The sequence below is a fragment of the Onychostoma macrolepis genome, chromosome 02 (assembly GCF_012432095.1).
Source record: "Onychostoma macrolepis isolate SWU-2019 chromosome 02, ASM1243209v1, whole genome shotgun sequence".
Lineage (NCBI taxonomy): Eukaryota > Metazoa > Chordata > Actinopteri > Cypriniformes > Cyprinidae > Onychostoma > Onychostoma macrolepis.
The window spans coordinates 33,893,331-33,917,650 of NC_081156.1; the positions used below are offsets into that span (position 1 = coordinate 33,893,331).

General features: G+C 35.0%; 2 protein-coding genes across 2 annotated transcripts; both read right to left on the minus strand.

Annotated features, from left to right (window-relative positions):
* Window positions 1–532: 532 nt before the first annotated feature.
* On the minus strand, window positions 533–8,938 carry calr3b (calreticulin 3b). The gene is made up of 9 exons (XM_058756902.1): window positions 8,750–8,938; window positions 6,939–7,040; window positions 6,650–6,853; window positions 6,475–6,569; window positions 3,999–4,208; window positions 3,807–3,920; window positions 3,573–3,716; window positions 2,550–2,642; window positions 533–2,450 (listed from the first exon to the last, which is right to left on the minus strand). The coding sequence occupies exons 1-9, from the start codon at window positions 8,844–8,846 to the stop codon at window positions 2,241–2,243; spliced, it is 1,269 nt and encodes a 422-aa protein (XP_058612885.1). The 5' UTR covers window positions 8,847–8,938; the 3' UTR covers window positions 533–2,240.
* A 7,770-nt stretch (window positions 8,939–16,708) lies between these two features.
* Window positions 16,709–22,222, minus strand: rx2 (retinal homeobox gene 2). The gene is made up of 3 exons (XM_058757110.1): window positions 21,927–22,222; window positions 19,312–19,565; window positions 16,709–17,152 (listed from the first exon to the last, which is right to left on the minus strand). The coding sequence occupies exons 1-3, from the start codon at window positions 22,216–22,218 to the stop codon at window positions 16,709–16,711; spliced, it is 990 nt and encodes a 329-aa protein (XP_058613093.1). The 5' UTR covers window positions 22,219–22,222.
* Between the last annotated feature and the right edge of the window lie 2,098 nt (window positions 22,223–24,320).

Genomic DNA, 24,320 nt, shown 5'->3' on the forward strand with positions numbered 1-24,320 from the left:
CCATTACAGAAAACATATATGGTGAAAAAAAAGTGCAAGCAGCTACCAGAAACAATCTAAACATGTCTCTAACTGCTTATTTGACCACTTTTGTGCAGTTCAATTGATGAAAAAAATGATTGAATAAAGTCTGTGGAATATCATTAGTTGGATTTACACAAATCATACAGTCTATATACATATATCAACCACATGCACTGCTTTTAATCTTCTTTCAGATGGTTTGAGACTTTTTGTGGACCAGCTTTCATGTTGCATATACAAACATATTCACTACACCACACAAAAATTATTATTACTCAAAACATTTACTAAATCTACAGTAAAAGATGAATAACAAACATTCTAGAGAAATGATGAATTCATGAAAACGTATGGGAAATGTGTAAACATGGACAAATGTTTAGATAACTTCATCTATTTTTTTAGTGTAAATAACCAACTTGAATTATATCAGTATAAATAAATAATAGAATAAGAGTATGAAACCATAATGTGCTCAAAAAAACTCACATAATATTACAACTGCATGTACAATAAAGTTATTTATTAAAACTTTGGCATTAATTACAACTTTCAACATGTAAAAAGGTGGTTTAATGTCACTAAACAGGATTTTCAGTACCAATCCAATCCGAATATTTGGGACTTAGTTCACAGTGTGTAGACAACTAGTTTATTTTAATGAGGCCTTCAAATCTTTGCAAATATTACCACATCCCTTATTGTAGCCATTTATTTTCAAGTAACAAAAGATTTTATATATAAAAAACATTATAATAATTACATCAGCTACAAACTGAACACCACAAATGTCACTGATAATCTGAAAGCTGAAACAAACTCAAACTGCAAGACTTTTGTAATAAATAGAGTTAGAATATGAAAGGAATTTTACTGAATATCTTGTTTAGGAAATGGATAACAAACGCAGCACACAAACTGCGGTAACAGAACAAAACTAAATCAGTGCCAAAGGAACATTATGCCATTGTGAATTTATTTTGCACTACAGTACAAACATTCATCGGTTCTCGTTGATGAAATAAAAGCAGAATGAATTTGCGTAAACCGCTGTAAGTTTTCCTGCAACAATTTACACAAAAAACTGATTTTGTTCTGCTTGTGTTTCAGAAACGAGGGCCATCATAGTTTGAAACCCAGCCTGTGATCTGATTAATCTCTCATTAATAACAATAGAGCGAAAATCACCATCTCTACTATTCCGTTTCATCGCACTTCGCGCTCATCACATTTCTGCAATGTGGAGAAACAACTATGCAAGCTGTGAACTGTGTAACATCCCATTCCATACTATTTATGGAAGTCCGTTTCCACTATGGGATTAAAAAAAAAAAAAAAAAATTTAATTGTGACTTTATATCACAGTTCAGATTTTGTTTCAGAACTGCAAGGGAAAAAAGTCAGAATACTGGGTTTATATCTCGCAATTCTGATGTTTTTGTCCGACTTTTTCCCTTGCAATTCTGAGGCTTTTTGTTTCTGCTACAGAATAAAAAAAATAATAATAATTGTAAATAACCTTCTCACAATTCTGAGATTTTCACAGTACTTTGAGCTTATATCTCGCAATTTTGAGTTTATACCTAGCAGTTTTAAGTTTATATCTCATAATTCTTATTTTTTTATCTTGCCATTTTCAATTTAAAGCTCACAATTCAGACTTTTTTCTCAGTGTAATGAGTTTATATCTTGCGATTCTTACTTTTTTCTCAGAAGTGCAAGACAGAAAGTTCAAATTGTGAGATATAAGCTCAGAATTGTGAGAAAAAAAGTCAGAATTGTGGGATACATTTTCTTTTTATTTTTGTATTCAGTGGTGAAAACGGGCTTTCATAACTATAATTCAAGTAAACTTCATGAATTTCGTCTAGTTCTTTCAAACTAACTGAACATAACTGACACCAACAACATGAACTAATATGGGCATCGATTTTGCAAACAAGAAAGGCACAATCGTAGATCAGCATTAAAAGATGTCAAACATATCAGATCCCTGGTACTGTACAGAAAACTCTTCAATAACAAAAAAAACTGGCTCGTTAAAGGTCAATGGTCGCAAATTAAATGTATGGGTTGAGAACTTCCATTCGCCCGCTTGCCCTGTATGACATCATCTTGACATCATCGGCGTCTCTAAGGGCGTCGCGTTTAGAATGAATGCACTGCAGTCGTTTCCCTGGCAACCACGGAATGTGGACGGTAATCTACTTCCTGCATTACAGTTCGTCTTTGGGAACCGCATCATCGTCGTCTCCCTCCTCTGGAGCCTCTTCGGTCTCGTCATCCTCTTCCTCCTCGCCTTCATCTTCCTCTTCCTCCCCCTCCTCCTCCTCCTCCTCTGCTTCTGTGCTCTGCTCCTTGTTCTTCTCCTCCTCCTCTTTGCGTTTCTTCTCATCCTGTTCCTCCTTCATTTTCTTCTCGGGACCCTTTGACAATACAGATCATTTAACATGTATCTTCATTGCTTTTTAAATTATTCAACATGCTAAAATCAAACTCTTTCGCTTTAATTTTGCGTCTCGTACCTTTGTAGCACCCCACGTTTCATTTCCGAAATCCTCAGCTTCCTTCACGTCATCGGTGATGAGGAAGTTGTCAAAAATAGTGCCGGATTTTACCTGGAGTGACAAAACAGAAACATGTTGGTGTCTGCTGTGTTTCTCACAGTGAACTGAATTTGATAGAAGGAGAAAAGCGCCTCTTAGTGGTTTAATGTGCAAACATTGTGTAAAGTGTGATGAGAAACGTCACAAACACTTTGACTCATTGGCATGTGCTGACAAACAGTCATATTAGCAGCTCTAAAATAGAGTTCCTCTTTCTAAACTCACTATTGTGTTTGCAACCACATACCAGGGTTATTATTAAACTAAACCCATAAAAAATGTTACTTGAAATAAAATATTAAAAATTTCTCATTTTTATTTAGCCTAACTTGATGTACTAAAATAAACTAAAACTGAAAATTTTAGAGTATTTAGTGTAGCATTCTGTAACAAAATTACTAAAACCTTAACTAAAATTAAAATTAAAAAAATCTGAAAATAAAAAGTAATTTAAAATATTAATAAAAACTACTTGCTTAAAAATACTAAAATAACACTATATAATTAGGGCTTAATATAGATTAATAATAATAATAATAATAATAAATATTGATCATAAAATAGGTTATTTTTTAAATTTTCCATTAAAATTGTTATTTTATTTAAAGTTTCTGATATTTAGTAATTCCTCTAAAATGGTAAAAGGCGTGAGAGGAACCATCATTTCAATCAAATCATTGCTGAAAAATAGACTGATGTTTAAAGCAAGAATTGAAATTCTATAAAAATTAACTGGCCTAATAAAAAGCACATTACGATCAACATCAACAATATACTGTAAATATTTAGTAAGTCATGGACAGAGCAAATGCATGCCACATGTATTGCTGAATTTCATTATTTTTTACATTTTTATACTGCTTCCTGGGGTGCACTTATATTGTTAATAGGAGTTTTACAATTATAATTAAAAAAATGAAAGGATATTTTAAGACATTTTACCTGCCAGAGATCCAGCCCAATGACTCCAACGTTGTCGAATTTGTAGATCGCAGCATCAGGAGTGTACTCAGGGTTGTCGATTTCAGGATGCACCCAGACACCCTTGTAGTTGGGGTTGTCGATCTGTTTGGGTTTCCACTCACCCTGCAACATAACAACAATAAATGAAGATCAGAGGTCTGGACCACTGTGGAAGCATCTAGTTGAAGCATCTTCAAGCCTGCAAGTCTGTACCTTGTACTCTGAGTTTGGGATCATGGCAGGTTCCCACTCTCCGTCCATATCCTCATCCCAGTCGTCTGGCTTCTTGGCATCAGGATCGGGAATGTTCTCAGGCTTATCCCAGTCCTGACAACATTATACAGTCAATGTTAAAAGCTGAAACTGACCCGGCTCTGTCGCAGGTGATATGAGACAGAATCAAACCTCAGGTTTGGTGTCCGTCTCGTCGTCGATCTTGGCGCGGTCGTCCCAGTCCTCAGGTTTCTTGGCTTCGGGGTCCTTGATCTTCTTCAAGGGCAGGAAGTCCCAGTCCTCCTCCAGAGAGCCAGACTCCACCTTCTCGTTGTCAATCTTCACCTCGTACGTCTGATCCGGATTCAGGATCAGTGTGTACAAGTGAGTCAATTCATCATCCTGGAGAGAAAGAGAGAGATTTCATTTAGACAGCTTGTTTTAAAATGTCAATTTCATTCTATGACAATTATTGTATAGATACTCTTAACCCCTTTTGGCAAAAATATATATATTTTCTGGCTAAAATATATTTTCAATAAATGCTAAATTTGTGTTGTAAGCGAAATATATTTTTGAAACTGAAAACATATTTACTTTCAACCTTCACATGCCAAAATATATTTCAGGGGCAAGAAATTACATTTCCAATCTTACAGTAGCCTACATTTAGGCTTTATTAATTGCTTAATTTTCTTCAAACATGTAATAACTTCACATATAGACAAAAAATGTTTTTCTTCAAATGTGACATATGTGAATGGATCTGAAATATATGGAGGGCAAAATATATTTTTAAATACTTTTTAAAAAATATATTAAACATTTTTAAATATATATTTTCAAAAAGATATTTTAGCAAATACATTTATGGCCATTTTGGTATATTTTGAAAAGATTTTTTGTTTTGGCCATATGGAAATCATCCCAGCATGCATATTATTATCATAATATCTTCTTTTTTTTAAATATATTTTCAAAGTCATCATTCACTTTTATTGCATGGAAAATATTCCAGATATTCTGCTAGTAACGATGAGTAGCTGATTAGATGACACGGTTTCCATTTTTGGCTGAACTCTTTGTTTTTGGTTTTTTATAAAGTGTTTTACACATTACAGTTCATTTCAAAGCAGCTTCACATTTATAAACAGGAAAATAGCGGTGTTAATTATTAAATTATGAAACAAATTCAATTTCAGCTGTAACGCAGCTCTACATAAAACAATAGTTTCATTATTCAGATCAATTTAGTTCAATGTAGACTCAATTCAGTTCAATAATGTCAATGCTTTATCATTATCAGCTCAACTCAGTTCGAATTTTGTTCTCGTCCGACAGTGTCAGTGCATTAAATCGATATTGTCTTTTAACCCTTAAAGACCTAGAACATTTTTGGGGCACCTGACACGCCTGTACTTTTCTTTGTTTTTTCAGACCTATTCTAGCAGTCAGCATCAAGTGCCATATATCATTATAAACAGGAGAACTTGAAGTTTCAGTCTAGCTAATTTAAAGTCCCCATTTTCGCTTAGTTTTCTCTAAGAATTAACGAATTTCCAGAATTTTAAGAAAAATGCAAGCAACAATTGGGTGTTTTTTTACTGTGTACTCAAACAGAAACTCTTGAAGTTTGGATTTTTAAAAAAAGTTGTATCTGTGTGTTTTACACTTCCAAATAAAATTTTGTCTACATATAACATTCCCCAAGCAAGTTATAGCCATTTATTACAATATTGTTATAGGCGCTTTTCAGTGAAAAACAGGTCTATTTACTTTACTAACAATATAGATATTTCCAAAAAAAACATTTAGGGAGTAAAGAAAATAGAAACCGTGTTATAATATAACAAAATACAGTAAAAAAAATTTACTTTTTTTCCAGAAAAAAAATATTTTCAATCTGAGTATGAACAACAAACAAACAGTGCAGCAAGTTGTGAAAACAATTGTCTTGTGCAACAAAAATACAAGCAGTGCAAATGATTCACAAACTACACACACAATGGGTGATAAAGATATAGTGCGCAATGGAAAAAAAAATAGTGCAAATGATCTTTATGAACTATATAAGTATTATTTACATAATAAAACAGCCAAATGGATCGCCTCGCGACACGAATACCTAAATTCCAGTGCTTTATCCCATATGTACCGCTTTTTCATCCTTGCTTTTGGTTTATTTTATGCCAAAGTGCTCTGTCCTGTGTTCTTCTGGGCTTTTTCAGAGAGTGCTCTCATGCAAATGTTATTTTGTGTTTGTTTTCATGCACGCACGACACACGTTACTTTCGCTCAAATTCCCATAGAAACACACTAAACAATGGTTCAAAAAACCAAAACCTATGTTTATTGGTTGAATATGTGACCATTTGAACCAATCTGGGCACGGGGGTGGGACTTAGCCTCAACAATCGTTCCTGTTTGGCTCAGAGGGACGAAATGCATTGGTTTCTTCTGACCAATCAATGTTGTCAAAATGTGATGACGTAATCACGTACGCTACGGAGCCTCCGAATATCCAACTGAGACAAATCTCTGCTTTACGACACTTTTTAAAGCATTCAGATAGGATTAGCGGTTCAAAAGTTATTAAACATTTAAAAACAATAGTTATTTTTAGCCGCGGGTGGCTGTCTCGGTTTTTGAGGGTTAAACAGGAACTCACCTTGCACTTGATCTCTTTCTTGATAAGGTGGTTCTTGCCTTTGTAGTTGAAGATGACGTGAACCTTCTTGGTGCTGTAGCCGCAGATATCAGGCCCTGTTGAGATGATTCAGACATGAAAATATAAATAAATTATTCATTTCCTATAATAAATCCAGGCGTTACAGTCGACGTACCGAACATGACGTAATACTGGGAGTCTCCGTGCATGTCAGCCTGGTTGAGATCAGCCGGGAAGACTTTAACGTATCCGCCTCCGCAGTCGATCTTCTGCTCGTGTTTGATGGTGAACTGGATCACCAGAGTTTTGCCCTCGTTGCTGAAGGGCTCGAAGCGGGCAGAGGTGGCGTAGAAACGGGCATCCTGGCTGGTCTGCAGACCTATTGGTGAAGAAAAGTCAAGCAAACTCATCATTTGCTTCTTTGCTGAACCAAAGGTAAAGTTTTTATGGATGTAAAAGCCTACCCTTGTCTTTCTCAGCATCTCCGTAGAAGTTTCCGGCGGTTAGTTTAAACTGGCCGTAATCAGATTTGTGCTCCGAGTTCACCCATCGACTCTTCCAGGCATCTGCAAATTCAGATAATAAAGTTAGAAGTGAAGAAATAAAGCTAAAACAATATCAGGGAATGTAACTGCGAACAAGGGTGAGATGAAAACAGGATTAGTATCCTAAAAAGGTCAATTTCATGCAAATACACAAGTTGCTTCAAAGCTGTTTCATGTTTGAAAAAGGAAAATAAGAGTGTTTATGTTGTAAAATTCAACTATTATGAAACAAATTTCGTTTTAGCTGTAAAGCAGCTCTACAGAAGACAATAATGTCATTATTCAGATCAATTTAGATTCAATTCAGTTCAATAACAGTATCGATGTTGCAAAGTAAATCAGTTATGAAACAAACCAGGGTTGTTACAGTTAACTAAAACTGAAATTAAAACCATTTAAAAAACACTTTCATTTCTCGAAATAAAATTAATGGCAATTGAAATTAAATAAAATGTGATTACCTTCCTAAAAAAAGGAAATTTCATGCAAATAACATTTTAAAAATATTTTATTGGCATGATTGTATTGTATATATAAAGTATTGCCAAAGCAATACATTTTAATAATAATAAATGACAATAAAAATTATATTAAAATGAGGTGCTAAATAATGAGTAAAAATAGTATAAAGAATAATAATTATATTTCTATTGAAAAATACATTATTAAAAAAAACTATACACTATATAAATATTTATATGTCATCATCAGCTAACTTACTAACCCAAATTGTACAAAATTTGTGCAATTATATAGCTCTTCATCTATGAACTTGAAGAGGAAACGAGAAGAATTTATGAGGGTTGCAGGTTCAATCACATTCCACACACGTTTAATGATTGATATTTAAGGAAGTTTGTGGAATAACTTAAGAAACTTCCTGTTCTTGCAAACCCATTTGATAGACGTGTGCAGTTTGCATGTGCTAATTTAAGTTGCTTTCATTTGCATTATCAAAACGTATTCCCTGATATGTTTGAACAAAAAAAATCAGTTTAAATACATATACCTAAACACTTCTTGTGCAATTAACAAACCAATTAGACAAGGCCTTAAATGATGACTTGACAAAGGATGCAGTGGGGGCACATGACATTTAAGCAGTATACTGTGGTGTGCTGTGACATGCCATAAAACAATTTAAATAGCCAATAGAATTTAGTTTACATCACAGCTGTGAAACATGATTTGATACTTGCTGTCAGGGGTCTCAAGGGGCGTGGCTTTCTCGTTCAACAGAGCATTTTATTGGACAATTTTTTGGACGCCCCTCAGTGCAAGATGAATCATCAGAACCTTTGGTCCCAGAATAGAAGTTTTAACTTGTTAAATTCTCTATTTTGTCAACTTTTAGGAGTACACAAGCATACAGAACCTAAAATTTAACCTAAATTTTTGATTTTATGTTTTTAAAAGTTAATGAATGTCAATAACCTATGTGCCATAATGCCCTCCTTCAGTACTGTAACATTCATTGTGCAAAGAAAGAAAGAAAGAAAGAAAGAAAGAAAGAAAGAAAGCATAATTTTTTATGGTTTCATTTTTGCTCTGGCAAACTAATATGCGTAAACCAATACTGCCAAGTAATAAAATTTACTTTACAAACATAACAAAAGTATAATTAAGCATCACAGCCTATTAATTATTCAGTCGATAACCGAGTTTAATGTCACTTTTAATGTTGTGACCTACAAATCAATCATGACATACAAGTTCAACGATCCACTCACCTCCATCCAGAAACTGCTCTTTAAAGTACACCTCTGCATTGGCAGCCAGTGCCAATAATGAGGCAGAAACAAGCTGGAATAATGTAATAATTTGCATTTTTTTTGTTAATTTGAGGAATTAACACGCACGCTCCTTCCGTCCCTCTCGTGCTCGCGCTCTACTGCTCTCAGTTTATCCGTGGCTCAGGAGAAGCGCGTGGCTGCACAGATGTCTGTCGCTGATTGGTCCACTGCGGACGTTCTCAACCAATCACAAGAGACCACGAAGTGCCTGGCTCGCCTCTACACCGGATACTGTTTCCGCCTCTTTTGCTGTTCTCAGGCCAGCCGTTACTGTACGCAATGACCCGCGGTCGCGTCACATGACAAGACAAAACTGACTCAGGATCAGTTTCCAGGACAACAGCAGAAGGAGGGCCGGTTGAGTGAGATTTTTCACAGCGAGACGTGTACGCGGAAGACGCTGCTTATACAAATAAGATGTTTTGTTTTTCTCTAAACACAGCTTGCTCTGCTTTATCTGTTGACTTTGATATGGTAAACTGTAAAAGACAATAAACTGCGTATTGTGTTTGAAGACAACTTGTGGAAAACGCTTCAGAAACGACAATAACAAACCCAAACATTTACAATAAACACCGTGTTGAATCTACAATAGTCCACCAGGCTTATGATGAATCAAAATGAGAGTAAAATATTATTTTTTTTTCGATATGCCAAATGTAGGTAAATCCAAGGCTTTTCATAATTCTAATAACTTTAATGGGCCTGTATAAAAATTAAAAAAAAATGACACCTTTAAAATAGGCCATTTTCTAAAGATAAGTCTTGTATGTGCCATAAATTTTGTTATGGTTAATTTTACCAGTTGTCTTTGAGCTAGTCAAAGTTTCAAGGCCTTAATCCAGGGATCAGGATATTGTGGATCACAAAGCTAGTAAATTAGATTTTAAGTCTAAAAGTCAGTTTGACCAGGTTTGCAAATTCATATCTGGATATAAGAAGTTTCCAGTAATTCCTTACAATAAAAGTTGTTGCAGGACTGTCATGCATTTGATTTGTTTGCAGAGCAGCTATTGCTAGGAAGCAAACTTCATTAATGAAACTTGATAAAGAATATGAGGAAGTATATTTAAGCTGCAATGAATAAGCTGATTCTTTTACATTTACACCCTTTCAGGGACATAACAATAACAATAGTCATATTTACAGGTAGTTTATTACATTTCTGTGGCTTAACATCCCTAGGTCATATTCACTTTAATTATATGCAAAAGAGCAGTGTGGACATTCTGCAAATCACCTTATTTTGTGTTCCACATGCTTTTAAACAAGATGAGGGTAAGTAAATGTTTTTTTTTACTTTTCATTTTTAATATAACCATTTAAAAGTAATTATTACCTGTCGAGAAGCCTACTTGTGGCAGCATCAGTTTCACACGCATCAGGAAAAAAATATGTGAACGGTCACAAAATCATCTTGCATAGCAATGATTAGCCCATAAGGCATGCACAGATGCACACTGCAAAAATATCTAAATAATACTAATAAAAGAATGCAACAATGCAATTTAGACTTGCATTAAATTCCCTGTGGATTAAATCAACTCCCAGTCCCTACATGTTCTCACAATGAATATCCTGTTTCACTCTAAAATATTGGCACATTACAAAAGAAAAATGGTTTGCAAATGATGTTAGAATTTATTTACTGGGGATTCATGCATATTGGACAATTGCGTTGTTAGTGCAGTTCAGTTGAGCAGTTGTAGATGGCGCTGTGACTCTGTGATCAGATATTTAAAGTTTCTTGGACATGCTTGTACATTCATGATTTAGTGATTATGTGTAATCCAGTCCAATATTGAACTGCAGCCTATTTTTCTAGATAGATTCATTTAAAATTTTTGCCAAAACTAAATTAATGCAAAATTAATGATAGATATCCATGCTATGTTTCTTGAGAGTTGCATGTTTGCAATACATATTAAATACAATTGTTTTGCGTTTTAAATCCAATTTGATGTCTGAAGTCAGAAAGAAATTGAATTTATTTTAGCTTCCAGTTCAAATTGGAAATAGGAGGTCAAGTTCACTGCAATGCATTATTTCACTCTGTGTTTGTAGTGAATAAACTAAATGCTTTGGCAGATGTAGGTTTTCCATGCATGTACAAAGTTTGCATACAATGCATTTCATGCATACACACTGCATACTGCAAAAATAGTGCGAGTAATATGGCAACATGCGATTTCAAACGTACAGCATGTCCTCACAAGCCACAAAAAAAGGGAAAACAACGGTCAAGCACGTTCTTGCTCCCCCTCCTGTCGCCGTGCCAAACCGTCTCATTATGGCATGCGAAGAGGACATAGAAAAGCTGTAGAAATCAAACCCGATTAATTCCGCTTGCTTCCCTTATTATTTGCACCGTAGAGCATGTTCCACTAATCAGAGAGTTAACTACATCCCAAGTTCCAGATCCCTGCACAGCGTGAGGACCGAAAAACACACACAATCAATTCATTATCAGACCCTCACCCGAGCCAGGAAAATAAAGCACAAATTTAGCAGTGAATCCCAGTCAGTGTTGCAGTTTTTGTGGTCTGTGATGAAAGAGATCTTAACAGTTTCCTGAGGAAGATGAAATATGTTTTTTTCACATTAGCCAATGCTAATATTTATTGAATAGTGTGGCCGATCTTCACTGCAAGAAAATTATTTTCTTACTCATTATTTTTGTCTTGTTTTCCAGTACAAATATCTAAACATTGTTAAATCAAGATATAATTACTTAAGAAGCAAAATGATTCAAGATTGTATTGTTTTGTGAAAGAAAAAAGAAAAAAATCTAAATGAAGTGAGTTTAAACTTAAAACGAAAAATATCTGTCAGTCTGTATAGTTCAAAGGGAAAACAAGATTATTTTTCTTACCCTTTCTTGTTTTAAGCATAAAACGCCTTAATTTTGAAAAAAAGGAAAAAAATGTCTGTATAATTCAAATGGAAAACAAAATTATTTTTCTTGCACCATTCACAGATATTTTTCTTGTTTTAAGCATAAACTCAATTAAATTTGAGGGGGAAAAAACAATATATATATATATATATATATATCTGTCAATCTGTGCAATTCAAAGGGAAAACAAAATATTTTTTCACCCCATTGACAGATTTTTTTCAAATTTTTCAAATTTCACTTAATTTTTAAAAAGGAAAAAAAAATTATAATTATCTGTCAAGTTGTATAACTCAAAGGAAAAAAATCACTAAAAAATATTTGTTGTTCTTACCCTATTTGACATTTTTTGTGTTGTGTTGTTTTGTTTTAAGCATAAACAAATTTTATTTTTGAAAACCAGGTTTATTTATTTATAATGGAAAACAAGACAAAAATACTATGCAAGAAAAGCGGTGTTTGCAGTGTACTGATAATATTCTAAGACACTAGACTATTGATTTCTGCTACACAGATAATTCGATAATTAGGTGGAAAACAACCACTGTTTTTTGACAACTACTGTACTGTACTTAGCAGAACACCCTAGCAACCATCTGGCAATACTCTAACATCAAGGTGGCAAGTCTTGATGAGCACTACACATTGTCTTGTAAAACTAACTAGTTCTGTTTATTTTAGCATTTTTGTTCATTCTGGACTTGCATGTCAGATAAATAATTTGAGTTTAATTTTAGTCACCTGTCACTTATTTTTAACTAAAGCTAAATTTCTTTAATTAAACCAGTCAGCATCCATGTAGAATCCCTGAACTGACGTCATCTCTGAGCACCGGTCAGCCTCTTGACCTCTGACCTTTAGTTTACGTTCGTCAGTCGACACTCGTCACAGGTCATGTAATATGGCGCATTGACAGCCAGTTTAACCACATCACAAGAAGATCCATTCTACATTATAATTAAAATAAAACTAACATTGGCATGTGTTCACTACATAATTCATTTTATTATTCTGTCTTGCAAAATATGATGCTTGAGAGGAAATAGATGATGTAAATGTATTTATTCTACATGGCATTAATGTATTAAACTCTGTCATGTTATGTAATTTGATTTAGGAGGATCGTATGTTTGTGTGTGTGTTTTGTGTCTCTGAAGCATGGAAATCAGCAGCAGAACATGGGGCAATTAGGCCGGATCGTAGGGGCGAAGAACCGCCCCCCCTCGCTCTGTCCCCTGCGGAGGGCTGATGGACGGCCGGCTCATCTTCTTAACAGGCTGGCTTGGTGCCGTTAACCTGCAAGGGCAGGCGAGGACAGGCCACTACACCCACAACCTAGTCAGGGCCACTGAACGCACTCACTAATGAGGGGGGAAACTCTTTCAGTCACTAGTTGAGCTCAGTGCTCAGAGCTCAGTTTTATGTGTGATATTTAAACAAACAGTTCATCTAAAAATCAAAATTTGCTGAAATGAGTTTGTTTCTTCATCAGATTTGGAGAAATGTAGAATTGCATCACTTACTCACCAATGAATCCTCTGCAGTGAATGGGTGCCGTCAGAATGAGAGTCCAAACAGTTGATAAAAACATCACAATAATCCACACCACTCCAGTCCATCAGTTAACATCTTGTGATGCCAAAAGCTGTGTGTTTGTAAGAAACAAAGCCATCATTAAGGCGTTTTAAACTTTAAACCACCACTTCTGGCCAAAACACATGAGTCAATAATCCAATGATAAAGTCCATCTCCTGTTGTCTCTCACATCAAAATTAGTTTAGTGCTGTTTTGGCTTGTAAACTATGCTTGATCTGTGCAGACTTCTCTCCTGATTCAGACTAAATGACTTTTCACATGAGAAAGCAATATTATGGATAGCAGACTCATGTTTTAGCCAAAGCAACAGCTTGAAGGTAAAAAAAAGTCTTTAATATTATTTATTTGTGGTTTTTATCAGATGTTTGGACCCTCAGCATGTCAGCAATATGATTTAACATTTGGGCATTGCATTATATTTTTAATTTTGACAGTGTTGCAATGGATTGATGTTAAAAATCTCATACATGATTGCTATTTCCATTTCTTTTAGTTATAGTTTCCCTGAAAATAACTAAATTGTTGCATTTGAGCATGTGATTTACAATATTATGTGAGCAATGAGAGAATCTTTTACAATATTTGATTCATCATTTGAATTTTGTTAGAAATATTAAACTATATTTTTGACCAAAACTAGTTAATTTGCACATGTAGTACTTTTTTACATTTTGAATGAGCTCCCTGTTAGTGCCATATCTTTATATTAGCTTAATTATAAAGGTTACCCAGTCATGCATTTTAATCATTCATCTTTATTCCAACTGTTAGTGCAAAAAAATTCAACAAATTTATCTCAAAAAAATCTAAAGACATATTTAATAACATTCAAATGTCCCACCCCAAAAACACTGTAACAAACATAAAGACAATTTATATGCGTACAATGATAAAGCTGCAACAATTGTGACAGAAACCACTCCTATGAGGTCTACGTGTACACATCTTTAAAGAAAATACTATCTTTGGCTTCTTCGCAGTTCACAGAAATCCATAAACCGTGCTTTAATAAGAACTCTATTTTATTAATAATACTCTTGAATACACAACTACAAAATAAACACAATGGCAAACATACTGTAGAATCAATTATGTTTTTGCATCCAAGTTCAAGCTTTTGTTTTGTACCATTTGCATCATCACAGTGCATAAAAAATGTGTATAATGGATCATGATATGTATTTTTTTCCCTCTTTGCATAGTTACAGAGTCCACAAAGTATTCAAATTATCATGATACCATCAGTTAGAACTGAAAAGGAATATGATAAGACACAGTTTGTTTCTCAAATCGATTGGAAGGACAGCGTTTGCACATTTAAATGACGTGCAGCAGTTCTGACACCTGGCTGGGACGCCCATTAGTTCAGAGCAGAGGGGCGATCGATAATTTTAAACAATGAAGAGTCCCGGCGGGGAGCCGCTCATTCCGCGTCCTCACACACACACACACACACCTGCTACGACAGCGACACAATCCGCTAATGACCTCACAAAGTTTCTGTGCTGATGACTAGTCCAAAAAAAGCAGTACTGAAAAATCACAGTATTTGTAAATGTCAGATCAATTGTCTTCAATCATTTTTGCTCAATTAATTCTAATAAGCTGGTATTTTGGTGCTTTTTAGTCGTCATTTTTTCTAGATCACTTGTATTACCACTTGTTTTTGTCAAATGTTTTGCTGGACTCGACTATCTTTATTTAACATAAATGTCAATTGCTTTGATATTTTCTTATCTAATGCATTGACATTCATTTTTAGTGTGACTTCTGTCCAAAATACTATCCGAATGCATTGAAAATGCTTCTGCTAAGCAGTTGTGGATGTCATACATTCCTTGTTATTCTTTTTTTGTACCTCCTTCATTTCAGGATCTCTTAACACCGCTTAAAGTGGACAGTGCCAAAAACAACAAAGGCTCTGACTCCTGGACCAAATTACCATTCGGCGTGTTTGTTGGCTGTGGATGTATGATTTGGGGTAAGCTGTGACACTTTGATTTAAATACTGAAGATTTTTTCAATTTCATAATACTAATGCTTCATCTTTAATTAAGACATCAGATTATGCAAAGTGAAAATCAACTTCCATTTCTGGGAAGAGTCTGAAAAATGTGAAGTGCCAAGGTGCCATATTTCAACCCAAAAGCAAAAGAAATTTACAAGAAAGTACAAAAAGTCTATTTTTAATATAAATAATTATTTAATATTAATAATACTCTTAATATTTAATAGCATTTAATTCAAATTGGAGTACTCATTGAATTGAATTTAAGATTATTTAATATGATTGGAAGACTGTTTTTTGAAGGTAATGTAAGTATTGTAGTATGTAAACATATTTTATTTAATATTAATAATACTCTTGATATTTAATACCATTTAATATGAATTAAAATTGCATATGTCCTCTTGTTTTTGGTGTGAAATATAACAGACTTTCTTCATAAAATTCACCTTTTGAGACATTTGACCATCAGTGCTTGAAACAGACCCCACAGACACTGAAGCGTTAAACCTCAGACTCGTTTTATATGATTATATGATCATGTCGAATGGCAAACAGGATTGTGGCACGTTGAAATATGTGCTATTGAATTAGAAACAGTCTTCACACCATGGATTGATAATGCAGCTATAGAGTTACAATTCAAAAGTCATTCTGTATCTAGGTTTAAGTTTATTTGATCAAAGTCATTCCTTTTAAATCAAAGTCAAGTTATTTCTTCAAATCATTCCTCATGTCTAGATGGTAGAGCATGAATTTAACCTCTGAACAGGCATTGAGGTATCAGTTGTCCTGAGCTGCGCTGTCCTGTTAAATTGCCAACGGGCCAAGCTTGCTATTGCGAGTCTTCAACCTGGACGAGCAGAGAAGGTTGGCACCGACTGAAACCCAGAATCCTTAGGAGCTTGACATTTGCGGGTAAGAAATAAGAAACGCATTACTATAGATGCCCAAACTGTCTGTGCTTTGTAGTCATGGTTGCCAGTTCTGCACAAAAAATACAACCCAATTGCTATTCTAATTGCCTTCCGGGGTGTGAGAGATCGCTTTAACCTGTGGACTAAAAACAACGTGCAGAAGTAGCCCCATTCCGTGGAAAAAACTGTTTGCTGCCAAAATGAAATCAATGCACCAAGCAGGTTTGACCATCGGTGTAAATCCAAGCATGTTGTGTTATGAAAATTTCCTCAAAGGTCCTTCAAATCAAACTGTGTTTTGTCTTATTGGCCAGAGGCTATAAAATGAGTACAAGCTTTCAATGCTTCATGTTTCCAGATCTCACCTATGGCATTCGGGTGAACCCTAATCCTAATGATCCAGTGCTGGTCATTTCTAAAAATGCATCCAAATGTCTATGAGATCCCAATAAAATATTATAACGCTCCCCATTTTCCCATTACATGGGTTGCCAGGTTTTGTCCATGGACTGAATGTGCTCCTTGGCCTTCATCCTCAAAGCTGCGATGCTAGAGCTGCGGTCCACGTCTTCCATTGGGTATTTGTCATTAAATGCTGGAGGACACTGGTAAGGAGGTGGTGGCATGGGTTGCATTCCCTGCACCATGCCTGGAGAAGTGTTCAGGAAGCCAGGATGGCCCGTATAGGTGGGCTGGAGGCTTTGGCCGGGTCCCATGAAGCCCGGGATGCTGTGCATGGGAGTGGCACTGGAGAGCGGAGAGGACAACCAGGGGTCCAGAGGAAGCGAGTTAGTCATTGGCCCTACGTTGGGCGCCATGGCCGGTCGGTTGAAGGACAGCATAGGCGAGTCATGGAGCTTCATGCTTCCCGTGTCCATTTTTTCTTGTCGCCTCCATTTTGCACGTCGATTCTGGAACCAAACCTGTACAACAGGACAAAGTCGAGAACAGCTTAGACTCAACCTCGTAATGTTGACTGGCACAGAAACTCATTTCAGCTATGAGGTGAGTGTGCTGGAAAGTTTAAAAGCACAAATTAATTAACTTGAATGAACTTTATAGTGAAAATGTTTGTTGTTTGAGATACTTTTCTAGGTCAATGTGCCAACATACTTATAGATGGAGCTTGCCAAGAGTTACATTGGATGCCTTCCTGGTATCCTTGCATGGAAATTACTCAAAAGTTACAGGGTTGCATGGTTTTGTCGTAGTGCAAGTCAAATGGCTGGATGTAACTTTGCACAAACAACATTGGTAAGTGATTCTATCAGTCTCATGCTAACATTAAAATGTTATTGTTGGACTTTTAAAACAATGTGTTACTTGCCCTTTTATGCACAATGTGTTTTCACAATCCTGTACATTTTCCTCATAGACTTCCATTGTAATGAAAATATGTGTGTTTCCCTGCTTCCCACAGTACAAGATGCTAATAGGGATTAGAAGTGAAGAAAATGGTAGAAAATGAAGATGAACCAGGAGAGAGAGATTCATGGGATATTCTGGATGAGAGTAAAACCAAAAAGAAAGATCCTTCAACAAAGTAAAAGTACGTGTAAAAAGCTCTTGCCACATGAGCTCTTATTATATCAGTGTCACATTAAAAATATCAAGTGTTACTGTATTTTACTGATGGAAAATATCTAACCATGCCTGTCAAAGTGATGGATAATTAATTGTAGTGCATTTTCTAGTCATGAAAAGGCATTCACAACCTTTAATGTGGCATATTTCTGAGCAAAAAATGTAGGTTGGACTTTTTTAATTGATCTGTTTTTTTTTTTTTGGAAAAGTTGGCGATCCATATCAGAATATTCCTAACCCTCAATCAGTGTTGGGAAGGTTACTCTGGAAATGTAATAGTAGGTTACAGATTACAAGTTACCCTATTTAAAATGTAATAAGTAGTGTAACTATTTCAAATACTTTATTAAAGTAATGTAACTGATTCCATTTGAGTAATTTTTGATTACTTTTATAAATTTCTAACGGATGTTTTCAACTGTTAATCATTTTCAAACATTTAAAGCAGGCCAGGTTAACCTTACATCATCACTTCATCACTTGAATTAAGATTATAATCATTTTAAAGCACAGCTAACACAAAATCAGACTTTAGCACCTCTTTTTACTATGATTTAAAATCATAAGAAATAGTTTAATAGCTATGATATTGTTTTTGAATGCAAATCTTTGTATAGCTATGACAGGAAACATTGGTATCTAACAATTACTTGGAAAAAATAAAGCATACACATAAACCCAAATAGGAAATAAAACAGTTATGGAATAAGCATGTGCCCAATTCTGTGTCCTGAACTCTTGAAACATTGGTGTCAATGCAAGAGCAGTCAATGCAATTCGGGAAAGAAATCCATTAAATCTGTGTGTGTGTGTGTGTGTGTGTGTGTGAAAATATTCAGATGTAACCCCCTTTATAATCATTAACATTTTCATAGGTGACTGTAATTAAATTACACATTATTTCTTAGTAACTGTAAAGGATTACGGTTACATTTATTTTGGGCTACGCTTTATTTGAAGGTGTCCTTGTTACAGTGTAATTATACATTTAAGTACTGAGTAATATTAATTAACTACACGTTCTTACTACATGGTTAGGGTTAGGATTAGGGTTTGGGTAACTTGCATGTAATTATGCATAATATAGTGTTATTATAATAGTAAGTACATGTAACTTGTGTAACAAGGACACCTTAAAATAAAGTGTTACCTTATACTGAAATTAGATTACATAATGCTGTTACATGTAACTAGTTACTTCTCAACGCTGCCCTCAGTTTCAGTAACGTCAGATTGAAATCCACCCATCTTTCCCTTCTTTACAAGTTTAACAGATGTAGCTTTATCAGTTTAACAAAGCTCTGTCTCTTGTATAGAACCAGATTCTCTTCACTGAATCAAAGCCCCCTTGTTAAACAGCATCACCTTGTAATGCCCTATCATCATAAGTCCATTACAAATAACCCTATTGTCAAGGTTGTAATGGAATACAATTACATTGATCACTATGTCTATATAATACCATTAAGTGTCCCAGCTTGTATCACCCAAAGCTCACCTGAACGCGAACTTCTGGGAGGTTGACTTTCATAGCCAGCTCTTCTCGACTGTACACATCCGGGTAGTGGGATTTCTCAAAAGCGCGCTCCAGCTCGTGTAACTGATAGGTGGTGAAGGTGGTTCTGTTGCGTCTGTGTTTCTTTTTAGGTTGATCCTCATCAGGAGCGTCCGGTGAGTGACTGTCGCTCTCCACGTTGCTCCGTGGATCTCCCAAATCTGCGTCGCATTTCTCTGTGGAGTAAAGTCCAGTATCTACAGCACAGGATAAACGGATTGCTTTTTATTTGCCAGGTACTCTTGTAAAGTTCATTAAAAAATTCATGGGTTGCTAATGGGTTTTAACCTGTTTTATGTAGTTGCTAGGGTGGTTGCTGGGATATTTGAGTTTTTTGGGTAGTTGCTATTAGGGGTGGACCATATGACCAAAATCTCATGATATGAGAAATTTTATTTCATGATAACAATATACAGTATATCTTGATATAGCTATTTTTTATTTTGTTATTTTATTTTTGTTAGGCCTATTAAAAATAAGAACAAAAAAGCAAATTACAAACACAATAGAAAAAAAACGTTTTTAAAAAACGGTACACCTGTACTGTATTAAGAAATAGATAAAATACATAAAATTGAATAATGAAGTGTAACTAAAATACTGCATAGTCTTCTCTCATTATATGAATCACATATGAATTTATTTCTTATTAAAGATCCAAAAGTAATTCAATCAAGAGCAGTGATTATCATTAATAACAAACATCAGCAGATAAATAAGACAGCTGGCCCTTTAAGACCGACTGCATGGATCCAATATACTGAAATACATCCGTTTTTCACCCAACTGTTTGTGTATTTAACACACAACTGACTGTGTTTACGTGAATACTTTACACGATGGGCGTTTTGACATAATTGTGTGTGTATTTGACAATTGAAGCGCAATAAGACACAAAAGAGATCTGAATTTGCGATCGCATGCTGTCTGAGAGACAGATAACTCTGTTTAACATCAGACACATCCCACTCTTCATTTTCTAATTTTTGCATGTTTCTTTATCACTTTTAGGTGCATATAACTTTTTATGGAGTACTACTCGGATATATTTATGATAGACACTTTAAATGTAAGTCTGTGTGATTTGTTTTTCACCTGTTTTATCATTCAACAGGTAAACAAATATGGAGCATCTGATCACTTATAAAGTAACAGCATAGTTCTCCTCAACAAGACACATTATTTGTGGAATGCAAACAGTGTGGGATAAGGTACATTTTAAAGTTAAAATGTGATAGATCACCCAAAAATGAAAAATTTTTCATCATGTATTTATCTGTTCTGTGATCACAAAAGAAGATGATTTTGATGAGTGTTGGAAAACAAACAGTTGACGGGAACCAATTGACTTCCACAGTATTGAAGTCAATGGCTACCGTCAATTGTTTCGTAACCAACATTCTTCAAAATATCTTCTTTTGTGTTCAACAGAAGAAAGAAACTCATACCAGTTTGGAGCAACTTGACAGTGATTAAATGATGGCAGAATTTTCATTTTTGGATGAACTACCCTTTTAAAAGCACCATTAATAAAACTTCTTGCATGTTCTTTTGCCTTTACCAAATGGTGCAGTGATGGAGTCAGATGTTAACCTTTCGATTTTATGAATTCCTAGAAAACTAAAGATTTGGGAGTTCCATCACTTCTGTCATGGCAAGTAAGTCCTCCCAGTAATCCAGCACGCAGATGTCACCGGTTAAACCTGTAGACCTCATGTGGCCAAGACTGCTAATCCAACTGTTAAGAGGTTCACTCAATACCGCAGCGTTTCGACCAAGAGTGGCCGACCAGCCTGACAACAGCAGAGATTTTCATTTCCCAGAAACGGCTAAGAGCAAACCGTGCCACATGTTGAGGTGGGGCAGATCCAGGTTGAATCTAATTAAGTTAGGCAGGATTAGATCAAGATCAGTAGTTCAATGTTAGCAAGTGTTAAACGTCGTGCTGTACACAACTTTCATAAACTAGATACACCTGCTGCAGTGACACTGATGTCTACAGGTTTAATTAGAGCTGTAGTTTGTAAGCTTGTTTCATTATTTGTTATTAGGCCTGTGAAATTCTAACTCAATTGCGAGTTCATATCTCACAATGAGATAAAAAGTCGCAATTATCTTTTTATTTTATTTTTTTATTCAGTGGCAGAAACAGGCTTCCATAGAAATCTGAACAAATCTAACCTAAGCATTGCATTTTGGTGTATGTTTCATCTTTTACAGTGTGAGTGAGTCTTCAAATCAAGTGTCTTGTTTGGGGAAAGGTGTGCTGTTAAATTAAGGCCTCAGATTTAAACAGGTGGAAAAACCCACAGACTTGCGTACATTGAAGGAGAGACCGGAAGATTATACAAGACAGTAGAATCCTCTATAATGCTGTGGCATTGAGTTTTGCATGTGCAAATGCATCAGTAATTATTGCATACAGTGCATTTTGCATTGTAAAGAACTTTTTGCATCGAGCAACTCTCGTACTTTTGTGCAAGTAGTGTCTTTATGTGTGACATTCTTTTTAATTTCCATAAAATGAGATGTGATTTAGTAAACCTGTCGATACTCACCGTGATACGCTGACTGCTGTGAATTATCTGGAAGACTTTGCAGGTGACCGTAGGGGTCAGAGGTCACTTGTTTCTCTTCTTCTCCCAGATCTGATCCATCCACTTTGTGTGTGCCGACAGGCCCGACCGGGTTGAGCAGAGGATCCTGGTCTTTACTGAAGCCCAGAATCACGTCGATGCTGTGGACGCGGCCTCCCATCCCCGACGCGCCACCTTTACCCAGATCGTGGTAGTTGTCTGTTGAGAGGCAGCCATCATCCACCATGTTCATCGTATCCGGTGACAAATGCATCCAATCTGCCCTTACGATAAGTCTCCTCAAGGAAACGTGTGCAAATTATGTCCAAAAGAGATTCTGCTTCCAGTGGCAGAGATTCCCTTTCAAAGATCTGTTCAAGAAGAGCAGGGGTTAATAAGACTTTAAAGACATCAAAAAGGGGTTCGTATTTTTAACTTTTTGTTATGGTCAGTGCAACACTACTTGACAAAATCAGTCGTATTTACAATCAAAAGTTTGTTTTTCCAGGTATGTCAACTGCTAGTGATATTGGTCATACTTTATTTGTTTTTGTGTTTTATAATGTAAAAATAATTGGGTATTGTTTGTGTGTTTGTTATGGTTGATATGGTTTCATGTTTTGGAGATGCAATAAAAAAGAAAAAAAATCATAATAAGCCCATATAACATAAAAGATCTCCTTCATATTTCATCAAATGTTTTGAGCTGCTCTCCACATTCATTTTATTGCTATATATTGGATGCCAACTATTTGTGTTTTCATGAAGTCTCCATTAAGAGCAGTGCAGACGGTATCTGTTCCTTTTGATGTATTTTATGATTATTTGAAAAAATTCAAAAAAAATTTAAAATGTAAAAAAATAAAATTTTAGTTAGAATGAAAAAAAATATGATATATTAAATCCATAAGAAAGATACATTTTTGTATTTTCTACAAATTATAAAAATAATGCATTTAGTTATCCAAGTATTAATATTCTGCTCAAACCAGTTATATATTCCTACAACATTTAGTATGACGACTGTTTTCTCCAAATACATTGCATTTGTCACTCTGACCTTTAATGGTCTACGTGCTTCATTAGTTTCACAGAGTTTGGATGCTTTATTCTCCTGCATTGATTGGTTACTGAATGATTGTGCATGAGGTCAGTTGTCTGTACATGTTCTCAACTGTCATTTTCATCCCTTTTGCCTGTCTAAAGCATCTTAACACAGCAACTGTACTGACAGTGAATCCTTATTTCAGGCCTGTGTTGGCACGTTCATCTAGCACATTTTTTCTAATTAATTCTTTATTAGTTTTACTAATTGAATTTCTGTTTCAATTTGAGTCAGTTGGAAATCACACTTTAAAATATACTGTTCAGTCAAAAGTAGTTAAAAGCGTTAATAAAGTTAAGTAATTCTTTGCAATCAACCAAAAGCATGTGTCATGTTAAAATGCATATGCTTTATAAATACAAATGCAGATTAATGTCTTCATCAAATTCTTAATGAATTTGTTTAGTTTCTGTGAAGTAGTGATGTTACTATTATTTTCTCATTAAATCTAATTTAAATTCTGAGTTTACAAATTAATTAGACTTAACTTCACAGTTTTTCCATAAATTAAATTTTATAATTGAAAAATAATAATATAATATATAATATAATAAACCCATAGGAATCAAATCTATCTATATTTGTCTTGCATGGTGAATTTCAAATGTATGTCCTGAGCAAAAACACTCTAATAATCTCAGATATCGCTCTTCTAGATTCAGAAATGATGCTCAGATTTCAAATCTAGCTCTAGTTTACAAATTAAAAGTCATTCAGTCAAATAGAAGACAAAACTTTGCACTTTTTTCCATCAATGTCTTGGTTTATCAGAATCGTATAGGCCTGGTCGTAAATCTATGGTGGCACAGTTTTAGAATTTTCTAGAATCTTAGAAATTAAATTTTTTTTAAAGTTTGTGAGCAGTTATGCTATATAATATGTAATATTTAATTTTTCTTCAATTTCATACCTGTTGTATGTGCATATAGACATCTATTCAACCAATAGATAATTAACTGTGCAAAAAAAAAAAAAAAATGTGTGTTGCATTTTAAAACGTATTTGCTTTAAATACACAAATAGAAGTAAATATGAAGTCTTATTCACCTAGTTTCACCTATTTTAAAGGTACTTTAAATGCAAAGTTAATCGAAATGAATCAAGGAATCTTTAAATCTGAAAAACTAAACTTCACGCACCTTTTTCTTCAACTTGCCGGCTCATCGGAATCACACAGGGTTGTCGCCGCTTCCAAGCATCGCCGCAAATGACACACAACAACTTTTTACCCACAGTGCACCTGGTTCAGACTGTAAAACGACCGTTAACGA